The sequence below is a fragment of the Pipistrellus kuhlii genome, unplaced genomic scaffold (genome assembly GCF_014108245.1).
Source record: "Pipistrellus kuhlii isolate mPipKuh1 unplaced genomic scaffold, mPipKuh1.p scaffold_m20_p_1, whole genome shotgun sequence".
NCBI lineage: Eukaryota > Metazoa > Chordata > Mammalia > Chiroptera > Vespertilionidae > Pipistrellus > Pipistrellus kuhlii.
In genome coordinates, this window is record NW_023425404.1 from 61,231,095 (window position 1) to 61,251,807 (window position 20,713).

General features: G+C 47.1%; 2 protein-coding genes across 2 annotated transcripts; both read left to right on the forward strand.

Annotated features, from left to right (window-relative positions):
• The first annotated feature begins 4,091 nt into the window (after positions 1–4,091).
• On the forward strand, positions 4,092–5,730 carry RNASE7 (ribonuclease A family member 7). Its single transcript, XM_036447849.2, has 2 exons — positions 4,092–4,417; positions 4,877–5,730. Exon 2 carries the CDS (start codon positions 4,926–4,928, stop codon positions 5,394–5,396), a length of 471 nt encoding a protein of 156 aa, XP_036303742.1. The 5' UTR covers positions 4,092–4,417; positions 4,877–4,925; the 3' UTR covers positions 5,397–5,730.
• A 13,734-nt stretch (positions 5,731–19,464) lies between these two features.
• On the forward strand, positions 19,465–19,839 carry LOC123652702 (ribonuclease 7-like). Its single transcript, XM_045584386.1, has one exon. The coding sequence runs from the start codon at positions 19,465–19,467 to the stop codon at positions 19,837–19,839; it is 375 nt and encodes a 124-aa protein (XP_045440342.1).
• Positions 19,840–20,713: the final 874 nt, after the last annotated feature.

Genomic DNA, 20,713 nt, shown 5'->3' on the forward strand with positions numbered 1-20,713 from the left:
TGCCATGGCTTCACCTCAATCTCAGTGGTAATACCTGCATTGTCAGTTCTTCAGTCTGCTCACTGGCACTAATTATTGGTCATGATCTCATCTGGGACTGGGACCATTCAGGGGCAGAATGGATGCTTTCCAACTCAGAAGCTGAATCAGTTTGGGTCATTTATCTTAAAGGCATTATACTGTGTCTTATCAGAGGTGTAACAGCCCTGGCCGGTGTGGCTCTGTTGATTGGGGCATCATCCCATATACCATCAAGGCACATATCTGGGTTGTGGGTTCAGTCCCTGATCAGGTTTCATGCAAGAAGCAACAATCTCTCTCTCCCTCCCTCCCTTTCTTTCTCTCTCTCTATCTATCTCTCTCCTTCCCTTCCCCCTCCCCCCTTTCTCCTTTTCTTCTTCCCTTCCTCTCTCTAAAATAATTTAAAAAAGAAAAAAAAAATGTAACAGATGGCCCTTGTCTTCTGGGAACTGACAGCCTAAATTGGAGGAAAATAATAAATCCATGTGGAAAAAAAACCCAATGATTCAAAGCAGAAAATGCCTTTTAAAGACAGTAATGTAGAAATTTAGAGGTAAGAATTTAAAGGTGAGAAAGATCCCTTTAAATTGGGAGAATTAGGAGCAATTTTGGGCAGAAAGGGTCATCCTGAAACCTTGGGATGGGTCTCAAGGAACTGTTAAGAGTTGAGAGGGGGGCGGGGGAGAAGAAGGAGAGGAAAAGAGAGGAGAGCAGAGGGGAGAAGAGGAAACCAGCTTAGCTAGGGTTGAGGTACTCGATGGAAGAAAAGTCAGAGATAAAATTGGAAAAAACAGGTTTGCCAAATGTGGCAGACCTTGACTATCAGGCTAAGGAACTTATATTTTATTCTGTAGGTAAATGGGGAGCTGACAATGCCTCTCATAAGGGAGGTCTCAAGCCCATGTCAGTTCCCCTCTCCTACGTTCTGGCTTGACTAAACACACTGGTCTGGGAGCCAAGGATTCCAACCTTCTGTCAGTACTGCCTCTTCTCGACCCACAGCTGTTTCAGGAAAGGTCATGAGAATTCAAAGACCCAAAGCAAGCTCCACATCTGACCCCAACTTGCTGCTTGTTTCATTTTCCCTGCCTATACAAATGAGCTCATTACCTTCATTTACCCCAGGAGCAACAGAACTAGGATAACAGAACTCTGATCTGCTCCTGCTTGGAGGGAAACTCTCATGGGCTTTCCATCAGTATCCAGAGGCTGTGTGGAACTCCGGAAGAGAGGCAAGCTGGGCTCTGAAGGGCGGGCACCTTTCCAGGCCCAGCCCTGCCCTCCCACAACCCTCCACCTCCTCCCTCTCAGCGCAGGCCAGAGGAAGCAGCAGCTGTTGTCCTGTGGGGAAGACAGGCAGAAGTCCACCTGGCACTGCTGGGGTTTGCACAATACCTGCCCCAATGGCTTTAAACACACACACACACACACACACACACACACACACACACACACACACACCAGTGGCCACTGGAGAACTTGGGCCAAGAACAGTGATTAGGGTGATCAAATGAGAAGGAGGCTGGGGTAACTAGCTAACTAGCTACCTCATATCCCTGGATAAAGGCTGCTTGTGTGCGGGGCTTTCTCCCCTCCCATCTTCTCTCCCACCATTTTGGCTTCCGTTCTCCCTTCTCTAAATTTTCTCTCCTCCCTTCAAACTCCCTTGCCAAACTCCCTGACCAGCCTTGAGCCTGATGCCTAACTCCTTTTGTTCTCCCTAACCTAACCTTGTCTCCCCCTTCCTCCCTCTTTTCCTCCTGCCCCATACGTGTAGTGAAGGAAAAAGGGCAAAATTATCTTACCAAGTGCAAAGTGAAGCAGCTCTTGGAAGCTGAATAGTTAAGGCAAATAAATAAAGTCGCCTGCCTTATCCAAATAATAGAGGCAAAGAAAGGGGTTTTTAGCTTGAATCGTGCAGGTGGTAAGTTCAGCTCCCCAGATTTTGTATGCAAACCTAAACCTTTCTTTTCCCTTTGACCTCAGAGAATAGAGGTGTGTGTGTGTGTGTGTGTGTGTGTGTGTGTGTGTGTGTGTGTGTGTACCTTCACATAGCACCAAGGCAGCCTTCTGGAGAACCCAGGATAAAGGAGTTAAGCAAACTAGGATAATTATAACGACAGGAAAACACAAGAGCACAGGGCAGTGCAAGTCGTGGTTGGGAAACATCTCACTCTAGAAGGATGAGAAGTGAGGAGTCCGGGCTAGGAATTTAAATGAGCTCTTGGCTTCCCATCCGCTCCTGTAACTCCAGCCTCCAGCTAGGCAGGGCTGGCCTGGCCTGTGCTGATCTGCATTCTGTCCACAATCTGCTTTAAACCATGGACAGTATCTCCACATATTTGCATTTCTACAGCAGCAGGGGCATAATTCTTATCTAGAAGTTCAAACTGCAGAGATTCAGGCCCCTTAACAAAGCAGTGACTGCCCAGAGCCAAGGCCTCACTGAAGGTGAGCCAGAGGAGCCAGAGCCTGCATGAATTTGCTCCTGGCTCTCTGTTTCCATCTGGTGGTGTTTCCCATCTCTAGCACCACATTCTCTTCCAAAGATCCTTCATGAGGACCCACAACAGAGCTATCTACTAAAATGACGTCCCCGTAGCCCAGTGATCAGCAAACTCATTAGTCCACAGAGCCAAATATCAACAGTACAATGATTGAAATTTCTTTTGAGAGCCAACATTTTTTAAATTTAAACTTCTTCTAACGCCACTTCTTCAAAATAGACTCGCCCAGGCAGTATTTTGTGGAAGAGCCCCACTCAAAAGGCCAAAGAGCCGCCTGTGGCTCAGGAGCCGCAGTTTGCCGACCACAGCCCTAGCCTCAAAACAAACATCCAAATCTTCCTGGTTGCAATCCACACAACAGCCAGGGGATCTTTAAACAGATGGGCCTTTTACTCCTCTGCCGAGAACCCTCCCAGGGCTCCTGAGGGTGCACAGAGCAGAACCTCAGTCCTAAGGATCTCCGAGGCTTGCCTCTGGTCCCTGCTCAGCCACACTGGGCCCTGGCTGTCCTCCAGCACCCAGGCATGTCTGTCTGTGCTGGGGCCTCTACAGTGCTATTCTCCCTACTGGAGCCTTTTCCGAGGCCAGTACAAACTCACTCCCCTTCCAGTCTTTGTCCCAGAGTCACCTACTGCAATGACCTAATATAAAAATTGCTGCCTACCAACTTCCATCCTGTTCTACTTTTTTTTTCCATAGCAACTATCACTTTCAGCAAAGGATATCTATAACTACTGTCTTTCCCTCAATGAAATGTAAGCTCCACAAAGATAGGGATTTTTGTCTCTTTTTTTTTTCCTTTGTTTTGTTCACTGATATTCTGCACTTTCGCACATAGCAAGGGCTCAGTAAAAATTTCTTGACTACATGAATGAGCATGAACTCAGTCTTCTGAGATCACCTACAATGCAGGAGAATCCTGAGAACAAAAATACTATTCATCTTCGTTTTCCAGGCCTTCCCAAACTCATAGAGGTATGCTTCCCTGCCTTGGTGTCCCAGTCCTCTGAGTGCCCCATGCCAGGTTCACTGGAGCCCCCAGAGCAGCATCGTTTTCTACACAGATGTCACTGCCACCAGGCAAAGGAAGGCCCAAGGCACCCCTGCCAACAGCATGTTCAAATTTGGACAATATTTAAGTTCGATAAAGTAGGGAGAGGAAGAGTGAAGGGTAAGAGGGGTTGGGTGCCTTTTTCAGGTAGATCCAGGTGGCCTTGCTCAGCATCTGGAGGTGAGAGAGCCAGAGGAATAAGTCACCGTGAAATAACTGGATTGGAATGGTGCCGGGCATGGTGACTGTGATCATTTGTCTACTTCTCTGTCTTCTCTATCTCCTCTGAAAAAATAAGCAGCAAATCCTGATGACAGGAAACCATACAAAGCAACTTCCTAGGCTAGTCTATCTGTAGCTCAGGTCAGAGAAGAAGCAATTCTTATCACCACAGTGACTGGTGGTTCCCAGAATCCTGAACCAGAGGTGTATATAAATGAAGAGATAAATAACAGCTCTCGCTGAAATTCATTTTAAGTTGACACCTGCGTCCAGTGCTTTATTAGAGTCATCAAAACCACGTGGCCAGAGGCCAAATCTAGTCTTGGAGTGTGAAGATTCAAGCTTCCTCACTGCCAAACAAGTTTAGGCAGGTACATTAGCTCCATAGCTATCAGCTTATTTGGGATATGTAAGCAGAGAGGCGCGCACCTGATTCATTTCCTGACCCATGACTGCTCCCCAGCCCGCCCCCAAACTGACGCAGTGTAGCCTAGGCCCGCTTTTAAGGAGCCAGGCCTGAGAAGAGCCCTCAGAGAGCTGAGGCCCAGCCGTGACACGCGCATCCTCACTGAGCAAGAGTGGCCCAGCAGCAGCAGCACAAGGACCCCGTGAAGAGGTGAGGAGATTGAATAGAGAATGAATGGGTTCTGACAAGATGCGAGTACATGGGGCGAGCAACAAGATGGACAGAGGAGGGACTCCATGTGGAGGGGGCGGAGGGGACACACAGAGGGGAAAGATATAGTGATGCTGGGGTGGAGGCACAAAATGAGGATTCAGAGGGATGGGGGCGGGGTCATAGAGAGTCTGAGGCACAGAGAAAGGGGTAGGTACAAACAAGATGGGACTTGAGAGAGAAGACAGAACAAAGTGGGAAACAAGAGGGGCATAAAGAAGGAAGATAGGGTACAAGGTGAGGGAGATGGGGCATAGGGTTAGGGGCTAGGGTCACGGTAGGTGTGGCAGAAGAGGGGGAGGAAGGGATGAGACTTGGGGTGAGAAAGGAAAGGAAAATGGTGATTAGCTAGAAGGAGGCTCATGCCTCAACTAGACCCTGCCTGCTCTCTGCTCTCAGGGACCTAGACCTCTATTCTGACTATTTTCCCCCCCCACCCCCAAGAGACATGGCCCCTGCCGGAGCAAGATTCTGCCCTCTGGTGCTACTTCTGCTGCTGGGCCTGTGGGTGGCCGAGGTCCCCATCAGCGCCAAGCCCAAAGGCATGACCTCAGCTCAGTGGTTTCAAACTCAGCACGTTCAACCCAGCCCCAAGGCATGCAAAGGGGCGATGGGCAACATCAACAAGCACACAAAGCACTGCAAACCCCTCAACACCTTCCTGCACGAATCCTTCTCCAGCGTGGCCGCCACCTGCCAGAGCCCCAACATAGCCTGCAAGAACGGCCAGAACAACTGCCACCAGAGCAAGGGGCCTGTGTCCCTGACCAGCTGTGAGCTCACCTCGGGGAAGTACCCAAACTGCAATTACAAAGAGAACGCAACGCATGCTTCTTACATCATAGCCTGTAACCCTCCCCAGAAAGGGGACGCAAAACAATTCCACCTGGTTCCCGTGCACTTGGACAAAGTCGTTTAGCTTTCCAGCCCGTCTCGCCCTGGGTTACCTGTCCTCTCTGGGCCTCTGTGCTGCTGCTCCTCTGCCCAGGAAGGTTCTCTTCCTTTCGTTTCTTGGGGCCTTTCCTAGCTCAGGCTTTTCTGGTCGGCTAAACTCTAGAAGAGACGGTTTTCTATCTTTTTGTTGGTTTCCCCAGAAACTTATCCCAGGAGAGGAGCTGAGCAAGCTGAGGGGTGGAGTTCCCTGGCCTGGGCCTGTGCATTTCTCTGCCCCGTCTATCGTGGCAACATGAAAAGAGGAGGAAATGGACACAACAGGGGGGTGGGATTTATGGACAGAGCTGTTCCGGTTCCTAATAGAAGACTCCCCCAGCTCTGCTGTGGCAGTGAGGTGGCCTCTGGGCAGACAAATGTCACAGTATTTCATGTTCTTCATGGAGCAGCCACACGAGTCCCTTGTGACATAGACTTGATGATTTGCTTTCTGTAGGGATGAGTAAATTGAGATTTCAGAAAGCTTGGTTAATTAAAGAGCTTGTGAAATTGGTTAGTAGCAGCACCTGGACTTGAACTTAAGCTGCCTCCTCTATGTACAGTGCACTTTCTACTTTTCCCCTGGGCACACAAAGGAGACCTTGGCAGCGACCAGGGAACTAGGTAAGAGTTCACCCATGAAGAAATGTACCCTGAGAGCTCCGGAGAGCCAATCACTCTGTGTTGACCACGTTAAAGGTCACCACCCCTCTAGCCAAGAGACTGTTTGTGAGGTACTCCAGGGATCTTCACTCATTCTTTCTGCCTCTCCTATTGTCCTGCCCCTTCTCCAGCCCATAGCTTTTCCAGCCTGTTCCTGGGCTGTCTCTGGCTAGACCCCCTCTTCCTGAAGGTGAAGGTGAGGGAGTGCCCCAGCTTCACCCCCCTGCTCTGGGTCACATTTCCCTTGACCTCAAGGGACTTCCGTGGCCCAGAGCCTACTTATCACAAACAGGGTGGTGGGAGCTGCCAGAGCTTCCTTCCTCCTGATAATCATCTCTCCTGCCTCGGTGCTTCCCTGGCTCTCACTCTGGCAGTCAGCCCAGGCCATTGAGGTTGAGATATGGAAATGCCACCTCCTTGCCCCCCCCTCCCCCCCCCCCCCGGGGCTGCAGACATCGTTTCTCCCTCCTGTGAGTGGAGCTGGAGAAGCTAAGGCTTTATGTTGCCTGGTCCTGATGGTCTCTCCCACATTGCCTGCAGCCCCTTCTCTTCTTTTAGCTCAAGGCCAGACCAATGGCACCGTGCCTTTACCTGCCCTGCCCACCCTGCTTCCGCACCCAGCTGAGTGTGAGACCTTCCCGCCCCAGCTGGGGTCGACTCTCTGCCTGAGCCTCCTCACAAGTAGAGTGCTCCTTTACCTCTTACCAGAGTTAGAGGAAGCCTTGGAGCCAGATGGAACTGGGTGTAAATGTGGGTTCAGCCGTTCATGGCTACATGACCTCAAGCCAACCCGACCCTCTCCGCAGCTGTGTTTCCACATAGCAAAATGGGAGTAATGCCACCTACCGAGTAGGATTGCAGTGAGATTTTAAAATGAGACAGGAGTCGGCTAGAAGGCGAGTCTGCAGGCAAAGTCCTGTTAGATGGGCTGGGTGGTATGAGACCATGAGGAGAGAAGGTAGGGAAGGGATGGTCAAGAGAAAGGAGAAAAGACTGTTGAACAACTCAAGCAGGGCGTGGGGCCAATAAGTTAAGTCTTGAAAGTAAAAATGCACTAAATACACCACAGAGGGTTGAATGAAATATACATTGTGGTCAAATGGCTAAGTGTAAAATCTATACCTTCTATAGTCAGTCACTGTACTACACATTTATCATTTTAAGCAGATTTTCAACTGAGGTAAGGATATGTGGGGGTAGCTGATTTTTCTCTTTACTTTCTTCTTTTTTCACAACTCTTCATATATTCTTTATTGATGATGTTCTATATGGATATTATGGTTTTGAAGACATTGTCATCACAAAATTTTTAATTTGTTAAAATTATCCCTTTAAGCTCAAATGAGAATTTCCAAATAGAACTTTTTTTTTAAAAGACTCCTAAACCAAACAGTTTTAAATAACTAAAAATAAAATAAACATAATTAAAAAGTAACTTGTGGTGACAGAGGTAAAAATCACGTTGGGGAGTACTGTCTGGGAAAGAGTAAAAGGTAAGCTGGACTTGGTTCTTCCTTAGGCTGGATATGTTTACTTTTTGAAAACTCATTGAGCTGTACTTGTAATGTGTACTCACTGTACATAAATTATATCTCAATAAAAAAATCCTCCAAAAAATTATAGTTATTATGGATTGTTTTATTTAACCTGATAAATGCTAATTTAGCAATTAAGTCTACAAAGGTTATATAATGAAATTATAGATAGAATTATAATCTATTTTTATTTTTCTACCTTACACTATTTGTTTAATAAAATAGTACTTGTACTATTTATTAAGTTGTTATAAATACTTTTGGTTCAAAAGACATACTGTATTTTCTGGCGTATAAGATGACTTTTGAAACGAAAAAATTCAACGAAAAATCGGGGACAAAAGACCAAAATTGCACAAAAATTACCTGCAGATCTTGACGCCAAAGTAAGTCTTTTCTTTGAAGTGGGGGGTAGTCTTATACAGTGAATATAGGCCTAAACCTATGTTTTAACTGTAAAATTAGGGGGTCATCTTACTCTCTTCTGATATCTATATTGTCAACTAATTTTCCTAATTTTCTAACTATGTGAAAATTCATAATTATTTTGCGTATAAGCCTTGATAACCACTAATTTATTACAGCATTTTTCTTAAAATAATATATATTTACTAGAGGCCCAGTAGATGAAATTGGTGCATGCAGGGGGCGGGTATTTATCCCTCAGCCCAGCCTGCACCCTCTTCAATCTGGAACCCGTTGAGGGATGTCCAACTGCCTGTTTAGGCCCATTTGGGAGTTGCACATCACTCTCAAAATCCAGGGCTGCTGGCTCCCAACCACTCGCCTGCTTCTGCCTGATTGCCCCTAACCCCATCTGCCTGCCAGCCTGATCACCCCTAACCACACCCCTGCCAGCCTGATCAATGCCTAACTGCTCCTCGGCTGGCCTGATTACCCCTAATCACCCTCCCCTGCCAGTCTGGTTAACCCCCAACTGCCCTCCCCAACTGTCCTTTCCTGTAGGCCTGATCCCCACACACACACACACCTCAATGTTTCTTGCTCATAAGTGTTTCTCTCTATCCCTCTCCCTTCCTCTCCACTTCAGGCCTGGCCCCTCCCCCCCAACTGCCTTCCCCTAGAGTCCTGGTCCCTCCCAACTGCTGACCTGGTCTCCCAAACTGCCCTCTTCTGGTGGCCTGGTCACCCCTAACTGCCTTCCCTGCTGGTCTGATCACCCACAACTGCCCTCCCCTGCAAGCCTGGTTCCCCCCAACTGCCCTCCCTTACTGGCCTGGTCTCCCCCAACTGCCCACAACTGCCCTCCCCTGCAGGCCATCTTGTGGCAGCCATTTTGTGTCCACATGGAGGCAGCCATCTTTGACCACATGGGGGTAGATATCTTGTGTCTTAGAGTGACAGTCAATTTGCATATTACTCTTTTATTAGATAGGATGCTTCCACTGAGTGATAGAATTTTAACATTTATAAAAGTTTGTAAGGAAAATTTCACTCCCAGTTTCATCTAGAATACTCACCACTATTTGAAAGTGACTGTTCAGATATTAATAATAAATTGAAATGACCTGCCTTGTTCTCATTTCTGATGCTTTAACTGATTAGGTTTGACAGTTACCCATTCCTTCATATGATCTTGACCACCAGGAATGCCAGGAGTAATGTTGAAATAGGCACACAGCCTGGCTGGTGTGGCTCAATGGTTGACCCTTGACTCAGGAATCAAGAGATCTCATTTCAATTCCCACTCATGCACATTCCTAGGATGTGGGTTCCATCTCTAGAAGGGAGCATGCTGGAGGCAGCCAATCACTGATGTTTCTCACTCATCAGTATTTCTCTCTATCCCTCTCTCTTCCTCTCTCTAAAAATCATTTTTTTTAAATATATATTTTATTGATTTTGTACAGAGAGGAAGGAAGAGAGATAGAGAGTTAGAAACATCGATGAGAGAGAGAGTCATCGATCAGCTGCCTCTTGCACACCCCCTACTGGGGATATGCCCGCAACCAAGGTACATGCCCTTGACCGGAATCGAACCCAGGACCTTTCAGTCCCCAAGCCGACACTCTATTCATTGAGCCAAACCGGTTTCGGCTAAAAGTCAATTTTTAAAAGTTTTTTAAGAACTAGGCATTTGACTATTCAGCCTCCCAAAGGTCAAAGCTGAGGTCCAAAATGAATAACAGTTTAAGCCAAACACCACGGCTGGCTGAACCTGATGCATTACTACCTTAAAACTGAAAAAAAGGAAGAGGAGACTGGTTAGTCATGAGACTTATTTTTAAATATTTTTTTTATTGATTTCAGGGAGGAAGGGAAAAAGAGAGAGAGAGAGATGGGGAGAGAGAGAAAGAGAGAAAGAGAGAAACATCAATGATGAGAATCATTGATCGGCTGCTTCCTCCCCACACTGGGGGTTAAGCCCACAACCCCGGGCATGTAGTTCATAGGTCTATCTATGCTCAACCACTGAGCCACAGCGGTTGGGCAGTTATGAGACATTTTTGTTGCTGGAGGTGGGCGCATGGAAAGGGAAAGAAAGTATCTAGGGAAGTATTGACCAACCTTGTGTAGAAATCTGTAAAGAATTCTTTTGACCTATCCCTAAGGAGCAGAAATAAAATCCAGTAAAGAAATTAACCTAAGCCCTATTCAGTTTGGCTCAGTGGATAGAGCAGCGGCCTGCGGACTGAAAGGTCCCAGATTCGATTCCGGTCAAGGGCATGTACCTTGGTTGCAGGCACACCCCCAGTAGGGGATGTGCAGGAGGCAGCTGATCGATGTTCCCCTCTCATTGACGTTTCTAATCCTCTATCCTTCTCCCTTCCTCTCTGTAAAAAAATCAATAAAATATTTTTAAAAGAAATTAACCTAAGAACTGGAACTATAATGAGTTAACTTTCCTAGGTGTGAAGTAGATTAGGCAGGAGACTTTTCTACTTGACACTGGTTCCCCCAGGCTCCACACTCTGAAGTAAATGAACCATACTCTGCCCTCCCCTGCAGGCCTGGTTCCCCGCCCCACCTCTACTCTCTCTTTCTCTCTCTCCCTAAAATCAATTTTTAAAATTTTTTTTAAAGAAGAAGGGTTCTGATCTCAAAGGCAGGATGTAGGAAGAGGAAATGCCCTTGAGATCAGGACTCTTCTCACATTGATTCCATATGCCCTCTTCATGGTATCTACGGCTCCAGAGGACAACCCTAGACCTACAGCAGCAGAAAACACCTGCAACAGTAACATCCAAGAAGCCTTCTCTTGGAGAGCCTTGGCGCATTTCATCACATTTCTCCTATGCTCCCATGCAATCAGGCCTCCAAAGAAGCTTCAAAGACTTCAGATCCTCACTCTTTTAAAAAAGTCCTTCTCCTACCCCCATTTCATCATGGAGAGGTGAAAGAGCAGTTACAATTCTTACCAGGGGCATGAGAAAATATTGCTAATGAAGCTCCGTAGAAAGTTCTACCCATAATGGAAATACACGCTATGATGGAAAGTCCTCTTGACTTAGGGAGATGGGAATTTCCTCATCTAGATCAAGGCAACCTACTTCATAGGCATAGTATGTAGATCAAATGTGACAATACACATACAGCACTTAGTATAGTGGCTGGCATGTAGGGAAAGTTTGAGAGGTGTTATCATTTATATTTATTACTGTAGTGTCAAATGTCGACTGGCAGCAGTGTGATGGATGAGCAGGCCTGACTTCTATGACAGAAGAACAAAAAATTTAAACAAAGAAGATCAAACACTTCCTCATTCTCCTTGCCAAAAAAAGTTCCTAGCCACCAAGAAATGATAAAGTAGGCTCAAGATCAGCCAAAAACATTTCAAATTGTAAAAAATAATAATAAATAATTGTAAAAAAATAAAACTATTTGAATTTTTCAGAAGATTCCATCATACAGTCTTATTTTATGTAAAATGAATGCATTACTTTCTCTCCCCCAAATATAGTTTTAGTAAAGTCAAGAGAGATTTATCTTGTGGTACTCTCTGGTCACACATCTGCATTCAGTCTAGGGCAGGAGTACATGGTTTGTCTTCACTTTGTCTCTGTGGGTGTGTGTCTGACCGGTATTTCTCTTCAAGAATTGGAGAAAGAGCCGAAACTGATTTGGTTCAGTGGATGGAGCATCTGCCTGTAGACTGAAAGGTCCCGGGTTCTATTCCGGTCAAGGTCATGTACCTTGGTTGCAGGCACATCCCCAGTAGGAGGGTGTGCAAGAGGCAGCTGATCAATGATTCTCTCTCATCGATGTTTCTAGCTTTCTATCCCTCTCTGTAAAAAATCAATAAAATATATATATATATATATATATATATATATATATATATATATATATTTTTTTTTTTTTTTAATTGGAGAAAAAGAGTGAGAGAATCATAATGTCAGGGCAGTAGGAAGGTCCTTCAGATGCTAAAAGAAAGAGAGAGAAAATAGACACAGAGCACTTGGAATAGTGACTGAAATCTAGAGCCCTAGTACAGGTTAGCCATGGTTGTTTTTATCATGGTTGTCTTTGTTATCCCTGGGAGGTCTGAATGCTGCACGCAGGCTTCTAGTGACTTAAAGGCCACAAAATCCATGTGTGCGGAGCCACATGCCTCCCTCTGGTTGGAGTGAAAACTACCCTTGAGGACAGATCCTACAAGTCAGGAATAAGGGGAGACAGGCCACCCACTGAGGCAAGACCACAGTGGGATCAGGCTCCCTGAGCCCAACCAGCGTAGCACAGTAGTTGGACATCAACCTATGAACCAGGAGGTCATGGTTTGATTCCCAGTTGGGACACATGCCTGGGGGGTGGGCTCTAAGCTCAGTAGAGGGCATACAGAAGGCAGCCGATCAATGATTCTCTCTCATCACTGATGTTTCTATATTTCTCTCCCTCTCCCTTCCTATCTGAAATCAATAAAAATATAAAATAAATAAATAAATAAAAAGAATTGGGCTCCCTGAGAAGGCCCCAAAGAACCTTTACAGAGAAAAGAAAAATGGACCTGGGAATAGAAGAGACTTTCCAGGAGTGGCGGCCCCTGAACTTCATGGGATTGAGTTCCGAGGCTCAGGGTTAAAAAACCAGACTCCAGGATATCTCAGCCATGGGCCTTCAGAACCAGGGACACCAACTTGGAGGAGAATCGCTCCTGGAGAGATTCCCTGTGGGAGCTTCTAACAAGGCTCCTACCTCAATCTGAGGCCAACCCAGCTCCCCTGCCCTGGTTGTTGACTCATTGCCAAGACCCCATATCCCAACAAAAAGTCCAAGGAGGACATTCAGAGAACCCAGGGCAAGGTGACCCTGTTGTTCTCCAGAGCTACTCAGGAGGGGATGCCACCCTGTAGTCCCCTCACCCTTCTTACCCTCTGGGCTTTGCCAGCTGAATTCACCTTTCCCCAGCTTCCTAGACATTCATGCTATTTGCATTATTCTCTTCTCTTCCTCTTCTCTCTCTCCCAGGGATATTGCTCTACCTATGAAGTAGCTGGGGAGCTAAATATTCACAAGTTCAGTCTCATTTTTTGAATTAGTTTTGCAAGAATGTCTCTCAGCCAGAGCTAGTCAAATGCAGAAATATCAAGGTAAGCCACGTTAGGAGTAAGTCAGCTGTCCTGGCCCCATGTATCCATCATGGAGGTAGGAGCTGTTTGGCAGAAAGTTAGCTGAAAATCGCCCATGCTGTGCCCAGGGAAACAGAATACCGTCACCAGCCACCTGCCTCCCAAAGCCACTGTTATCCCTTCATTCAGCTTTTCTCTGGGTGAGTTTTACTACAAGGCTTCCACTTCCCAGCTTGGCTCAGCCTTGGCACCTACGGAAAACAGCACCAGAAACAGTTCTTCTCAGACTCCTTCATAGCACCTCATCAGAGCAGCATAGCTTTCAGCAGCACATCTGCCACAGCTGAACCTGTTCTCCTACACAGCCTCTGCCCTCTGAGGGACCAGGAGCCTGTGCTGGGCAATCTCATGCAAGATCCACACTGAGGTTTACTAATAGAAGGAACACACTTCATTTCCCCTGAGCCCCTCCTGCCATTTGCAGTGCCCTGGCCCCTCCCGCACCAGCCCTGCTCCTCCTAAGAAGTCTGCCTCTCACCACCAGGAGGCTGTATGCAGGATGAAGCCTGACAGCCACACTGGGGATGGCCCTTGGAGCTCAAAGACTACTTCATGGTGCTTCGGTCCTTCAGGCCAGCAACCCAAGACAAGCTTTTGTGACATCTTCACACAAAAAATACAGGGCTTTGGAAATCATTGCTTATTATCTACTGCCACTCTTTTCAGCTACCTTCAGGGTCTTCCGGTAGGGTCTCTCCTTACATTCTAATCTGACTTTGATGTTTCTTCTTGTTTCAGAGAGAGTTAGAGCCAGGGGGCATTTTAGAAATCATTATACTGAAACTCTTTGTGTTAGTGATGCAGAGACTGAGAGGACCAGGTATGATGCAGAGACTGAGAGGACCACATGAATGGCACTCAGTTCAGCACACGGTCACCCTGTGAGCTCTCAATGCTGGCACTGAGGAGCTAGAGAAATGCGAACGGGCCAGACTCCTGAACTACAAGTTTGCCATAACTCACATAGGAGTTAAATAACAAAACAAGGTACCCACATGAATGACTCCAGGAGTTAATGTTGACAGAGGTTGTGTGCTGGAGGGATTAGTGTGAGGTCAAGTTGTACAGAAAGACTCAGACATATGATCAAAATGATATGATACAGCTGAGCTTTGGCAGATAACATTTGAGGGAGGGCTCTCAGGGAAGAGACAAGGGAAAAAAAAAAACACCCACAGAAGTAAAGTTGAAGGGCACAACACATGTCCAGGAGTCAAAAGGAAGACCAGTGTATTAGAATAGAATTTGGTCACAAGATGAATCCCAGCCCATAAGGCAGCTATTAATAAACAGAAAAGCAGTGTGGCAGAGAGGGACAACAAAACATTGGAGCCAAACCTACCTCATTTTCAATCCCGGCCCTGCCACTTACTCAATATGTGACTTTAACCTCTCTAAGCCTCAGATTCCTTTCCTGTAAAATGTTGATAATAGCCTGGAACACATAATATTGTTTTGTACAATATATAAAACTAGAGGCCCGATGCACGGGGGGGGGGGGGGGGGGGGCAGGTGTCTGTCAGCCCAGCTTGCACCCTCTCCAATCTGGGACCCCTTGAGAAATGTCCCTCTGATAATCCAGGAATGCTGGCTCCCAACCCTTCACCTGCCTGCCTGCCAGATTGCCCCTAACCACTTCTGCCTGCCAGCCTGATAACCCACTAGCCATTCTCCTGCCAGCCTGATAGACACATAACTGTTCCCCTGCTGGCCCGATTGCTCCTAAATGCTCTCCCCTGCTGGCCTGATTCCCCCCAATTGCCCTCCCCTGTAGGCCTGGTCCCCCTCAACCGCCCTCCTCTGTAGGCCTGGTTGCCATCAACTGCCCTCCTCTACAGTCCTGGTCACCCCCCGACCTGCCCTCCCCTGCAGGCCTGATCGCTCCCAACTACCCTCCCTTGCAGGCATGGTCCCTCCCAACTGCCCTCTCCTGCTGGCCTGATTGCCCATAACTGCCCTCCCCTGCCGGCTATCTTGTGATGGCCATCTTATGTCCACATGGGGGCAGCCATCTTTGACCATATGGAGGCAGCCATCTTGTATGTTGGAGTGATGGTCAATTGCATATTACTCTTTTATTAGATAGGATTATATACAAAGCACTTTGTCTTAGCATACAATAAACACTATTATAATGACTGCTATTAACTAGCACTGTGCCAAGTACATATTATCCTAAATAATAAAAGGCAAATAAGCAAATAGACTGAACGGCAGAACAACCAGTCTCTATGGTGCACACTGACCACCAGGGGCAGATGCTCAATGCAGGAGTTGCCCCCTGTGATCAGTGTGCTCCCACAGGGGGAGCACCACTCAGCCAGAGGCCGGGCTCACACTGGAGAGTACAGAGGCAGTGGCGGGAGCCTCTCCCACCTCTGCAGCAGTGCTAAGGATGTTTGACTAATGGCTTAGGATCACTCCCTGGGGGATCACTCCCTAAGCCATCAGTCAGACATCCCTGAGGGCTCCCAGACTGCGAGAGGGCCCAGGCTGGGTTGAGGAACCGCCTCCTCCAGTGCACAAATTTTGTGCACCAAGCTTCTGGTCTGTTTATAAATGGTGATTAGTACTATTCATTTCCTTCTGCTGCTGTCGTAGAGCCCTGTGTCGACCTGAGCTTAATGTGATGTGTATTATGTCAAGGGCCCGTTTAATACTACCATAACACACTAGGCACTTTAACATTTTATCATACCACATTAAACATATAAAATAAATATTTCTCATCAGTATTATTCATACAGAAATGTACCTGAAGTTATTTTAATAAGTCTTACTTCTGAAATGATTTGACTATAGTTTATGATAGACACTGTTCCTTCTGCAATCATGGTACTTGAGAATTACTGTAAAATAAGAAAAATCTAATCTAAGATTACAAAGTAATAAACTTATGTGTGCCAAATTCCAAAATACATAAAATCACGCTCTCTTTGGCAGCACGTATGCTAAAATTGGAATGACATGGAGATCGGCACTGCCCTCGCTCAAGAATGGCAAGTAAATTCCACAAAAGTAAATAAATAATTAAATCTACTTCATGTTACTGTGGTAGCTGGTGGGTAAATATGTTAAACTAGAGGCCCAGTGCATGAAATTGTGCACAGATATGGTCCCTAAGCCTGGTCAGCGGTCAAAATAGGAGCCATCTGGTATGGAAGGGCAGGTCCCAGCTGACCCCTGGTCCCTTGACAGCACCTGGGCCCCCCGTGTCCCCGCACGCCCCCCCTCTACTTGAATCATGGCTCCCCAGTCCCCATGTGGAGATGCAGTGAGTATGGCCAGACATTGTGGGCCAGAGTGTAACGTGGGCCTCGGGGCCGCCCAGCAGCAACCAGGGAAGCCAGGCAGGCAGCAAACTCTTTCCCAGCCAGCCTTGCAACCAGCTTCTGCGCAAACCCATGGGTCTCATAGCTGCAGCCCAGCTCACCCAGAAGAGGCCGTGCAGGAGTGGGACAGGCTCCTGGTGGGCGCCTGGCACCTGAGCATGGGAGATTCCCAAGGGAATGAGAGTAAACTCAGTGGACACCCCACATTCTCACCGCTCCTTTATCTCAGTCACCCCCACCCCAGGTAGCTGGCAAGAGGTCACAGAGCATCGCCCACACCTATCATATTTTTTTTAATATATTTTATTGATTTTTTTACAGAGAGGACACACCTGTCATATTTTATGCCACCCCTTTAATGGTCAGTACACATTATTGGAAGTGGTCAAACTCCCGGTCAAATGATGCACAAGGGGATATTTTGCATATTAGGCTTTTATTATATAGGATTTGATTTTTTAGTTGCCTTTTTCAATGTTGAAGCCAAATTTTTCCCCCCTATTCTCAAATATTATAGAACCTTGAAATCTTCTGACTCTAGGCACTGAGCCTATAGTGCTTCATGCATAAAACATCTCTGAGCCCCTGGTAATTGGGAGGACTTGTGATAAATGAGTAGGATCAGATACACAACCATAGGAACCCCTTCCCCAGGCCTCCTGGAGTGGGGGTGGCCAGCTGCAGGGTTAGCGCCTTCTTGAGGGAAAGCATGTTTGCAGCTCAATTTGACTCAGAGCTTGCAAAATCTGTGTTCAGTCACTTTGGTCAGCACAAAATGTTTCTGCCAGCCTTGGCTCCTGTTGCCATCCCCACCCTCTCACTCCAAAGCTTGGATCTGCAACTGTTAATGAATAATCACTTGGTAATCCTTCCATCTCAATGGGAGAGGCTCAGCTGAGGGCCTGCAAAAGAGAAATGACTTCCTGGATAAATAAATATATGTATATTTGCTCCTTGGGGCCCACATCAACTGCTTGCTGGACAATGTTCTCCTGGCTTCAACAACCAGTGTTTTGCTAACTTTGTGGGAGGGGTGCATGAAGGGATCTCCACCATGAGAAGGGTGAGCTCTGCAGGCTCCCCCTTGGAGGCAGAGAGACACACCCTTCAGGAGTTTCCATTGGCAATGCAGATGCTAGAAGCCTAAATTTATTTTGCCACTTTGACGAGCATTTTATCTCAAAGGCAGAGAAGCCACACAAATCACAGAGGTAGAGATGCTGGGATGGGCCTAATACATCAACATGGACCTGAAGCCAAAACAAGTTACTCAATTTAAGTAATTTGCTTCCTCCCTTTACAATTGTTGCAAAACCCACTTATTGCCAGTAGTATCTATACTAATAAAAGGTAATATGCTAATTACACCAGGAGACCTTCCAGACTTCCTTTCGGACAAAGCCATGGTGGCGGGGCTGAGGCAGAGACAGTTAGGGGTGATCAGGCCAGAAGGGGAGGGCAGTTGAAGATGATCAGGCTGGTGGTGGGGACAGCTGGGGGTGATCAGGCCAGCAAGGGGGACAGTAGGGGTCAAGCAGGCCAACAGGCAGAGTGGTTGGGGTGATCAGACAGGTAGGCAGGTAAGCGGTTAGGAGCCAGCAGTCCTAGATTGTGAGAGGGATGTCCCAGATTGGACAGGGTGCAGGCCTGGCTGAGGGACACACACCTCCCCCAACCCTGCCATGCACAAATTTGGTGCACCGGGCCACTAGTATAAATATAATTTACTCAATATGCATGCACTCATTTAGTTCAAATAATACTTTGAAAACGAAACTGGTTATCACCACATTTCAAAGAATATGAGTGTCACTTAATAAATAGAAATAAAAAATAAATATAATGTCATCCAATGTTTTTAACTTCCATTCAGAATTATTTTCAATTGAAAACTGAATCTGAGTTCTGTTGTCTCTATCGGAAATGGGAGGAGAAACAAAGGATTTACCTGCCTTCTTGCTCTAATGGGAGACTTTCTCTTAAATGTTATCAGAAGGATTAGAAGGGAATTATTGGGGGCAATGTTCATGCACCACTTAAACCACAGAGACACTCTCACTATGCTCTGCTTCCGTGGAAAAACTTTCTCCTTCCCTTTAAGCCTGGCACTAAACCAAAGGGATGGGTTGAAAGTCAGGAAGCTCCTGGCCCCGGCTCTGCCACTCATGTGATAGCGTGGGGAGGGGCACTTCATCTTTCCGGACCTCCAGCTCCTTCATCGGTGAGATAGTTGATTGAGATGATCTGATAACCTCTATCATCCCAAGACTTTCTCCTTGAGGGTGAAACATCAGCCATGGAAAGAACCCAGCTCACCATCCTGCTTTGCTGGCTCCCTTTCTGGGAGTGACTGTTTACCCAGCTTCAGCAAGAAACTGGGCCACAGAATATTCAGACAGGAATTAACCTGACTCCACAACCTTAATATTGCTTCTTTCAGGAACGCCTGAGCTAGCCTGGGAGAGTGAGGTATGGACCCATGGCCTATTTTTCTTCCAAGATTCGTTTCCTTTTGTGGCCTGACTTCTCAGAGCTTCCAACAAGAAACCCAGGAGTGTGGAAAGAACAGGGCCTTTGGAAGCTGAGAAGCATTGATTAAAATCCTGTATTTGACACACTCTAGCTGGGTAATGATGAACAGGTTCCTTAATTTTTCTGAGTCTCAGTTTGCACATATATTTTTTAAAAAGTAATCATACTCACCTCATAAATTCTTTTGAGGGATAAACAATGTAGGATTTATTGGGAGCATAAAAAGGCATATGGTCTGCTGACATTGAACAATAAAATGCCAATGGTGTTCTTCGATATCCCAGGCTGCAATGACTGACTGAGGCTATGAAATTCTCAGAAGGGCTAGCAACACATCCCCAGTGATGACCTACTCACCCCTCCCCGCCACCACTTCCTCCGTGCCATTGTTCCCCTTAGGAGAGATGCCCCCAGCCAGAGCGGGATTTTGCCCCCTGCTGCTGCTCCTACTGCTGGGGCTGTGGGTGGCCCAGGTTAGCACCAAGTCCAAACACAGTTTAGCTCAGTGGTTTGAAACTCAGAGTGTGCAGCCCAGCCCCCAGGGATGTAAAGGGGTGATGGGCAACATCAACAAGCACACACATCACTGCAGAGGCCTCCACACCTTCCTGCATGAAGCCTTCCAGTGTGGCCGCCACCTGCCAGAGCCCCACCAAGAAGGCTGCCACCAGAGCCAGAAGCCCCGGTCCCTGACCACGTGTGAGCTCCCCTTGGGAAGGTACCAAGATCACAGGTACAAAGACAAGCAACTGGACGATACTCTTCATCATGGCCCGTAACCCTCCACAACAGAAGGACAGGCTGAAGTTCCTGCCAGTTCCTGTGCCCGGGGTACTGCTGCCTAAGGCCAGGTGCTTCCCTCACCCCAAGCTCTGCAGATTCCTGGCGCTGCTGCTGCATTTCCTCCCTTGCGTTCTTTGCTAATCCTCAGCCTCCTTGCAAATACCACTTTTCTCCCACACTCCCAACTGCACATACTCTTAATTCCGGAGGGGGGCGGGGGTGATGGGTGCCCGACTTGAGAGAAAAGAGGCTGTTCTCTTGAGCGCTTCTGTTTACATTGTTTTCTGAGTGTGTATTACCGTGTGGCCCTTTAAGCCACAAGGATCTCAGTGAGCAGGACGGTCTGGGTTTTGTGGGAGCTATGCCATATAGAATTTTGGAGACTGTCTTTAAAATTTTGTAATTTATAAAAAATATAAAATGACAAATGCAAACTTAGAAGGGCCGTGGTCAGACAGTTCAGAGGGATCCCAGGCAGGGGAGACCATATGAGGAGGAGGACAGGAAAACCTGTGCTGGGCTCCCTGTGTTGAGAATGTGTCTGATTTTCCTTCAGTAAAAGACTGACCTTCCTGCCAAAACCGGTACGGCTCAGTGGATAGAGCGTCAGCCTGTGGACTGAAGGTTCCCGGGTTCGATTCTGGTCAAGGGCATGTACCTTGGTTGCGGACACATCCCCAGTAGGAGGCGTGCAGGAGGCAGCTGATGGATGTTTCTAACTCTCTATCTCTCTCCCTTCCTCTCTGTAAAAAAAAAAAAAAAAGACTGACCTTCCTGATCGAGGGTGTGTGACTGTCCAAGGCAAAGTCTGGAGGTTTGGAAACCCCTTCTTATCTCGGTGAGGCATCAGTCTTACTTGCCTGGCAGACT

What these genes read in the sequence shown, in the direction of transcription:
- RNASE7 (XM_036447849.2), top strand. Translation starts at nt 4,926, where the DNA reads ATGGCCCCTGCCGGAGCAAGATTCTGCCCTCTGGTGCTACTTCTGCTG.
- LOC123652702 (XM_045584386.1), top strand. Translation starts at nt 19,465, where the DNA reads ATGCCCCCAGCCAGAGCGGGATTTTGCCCCCTGCTGCTGCTCCTACTG.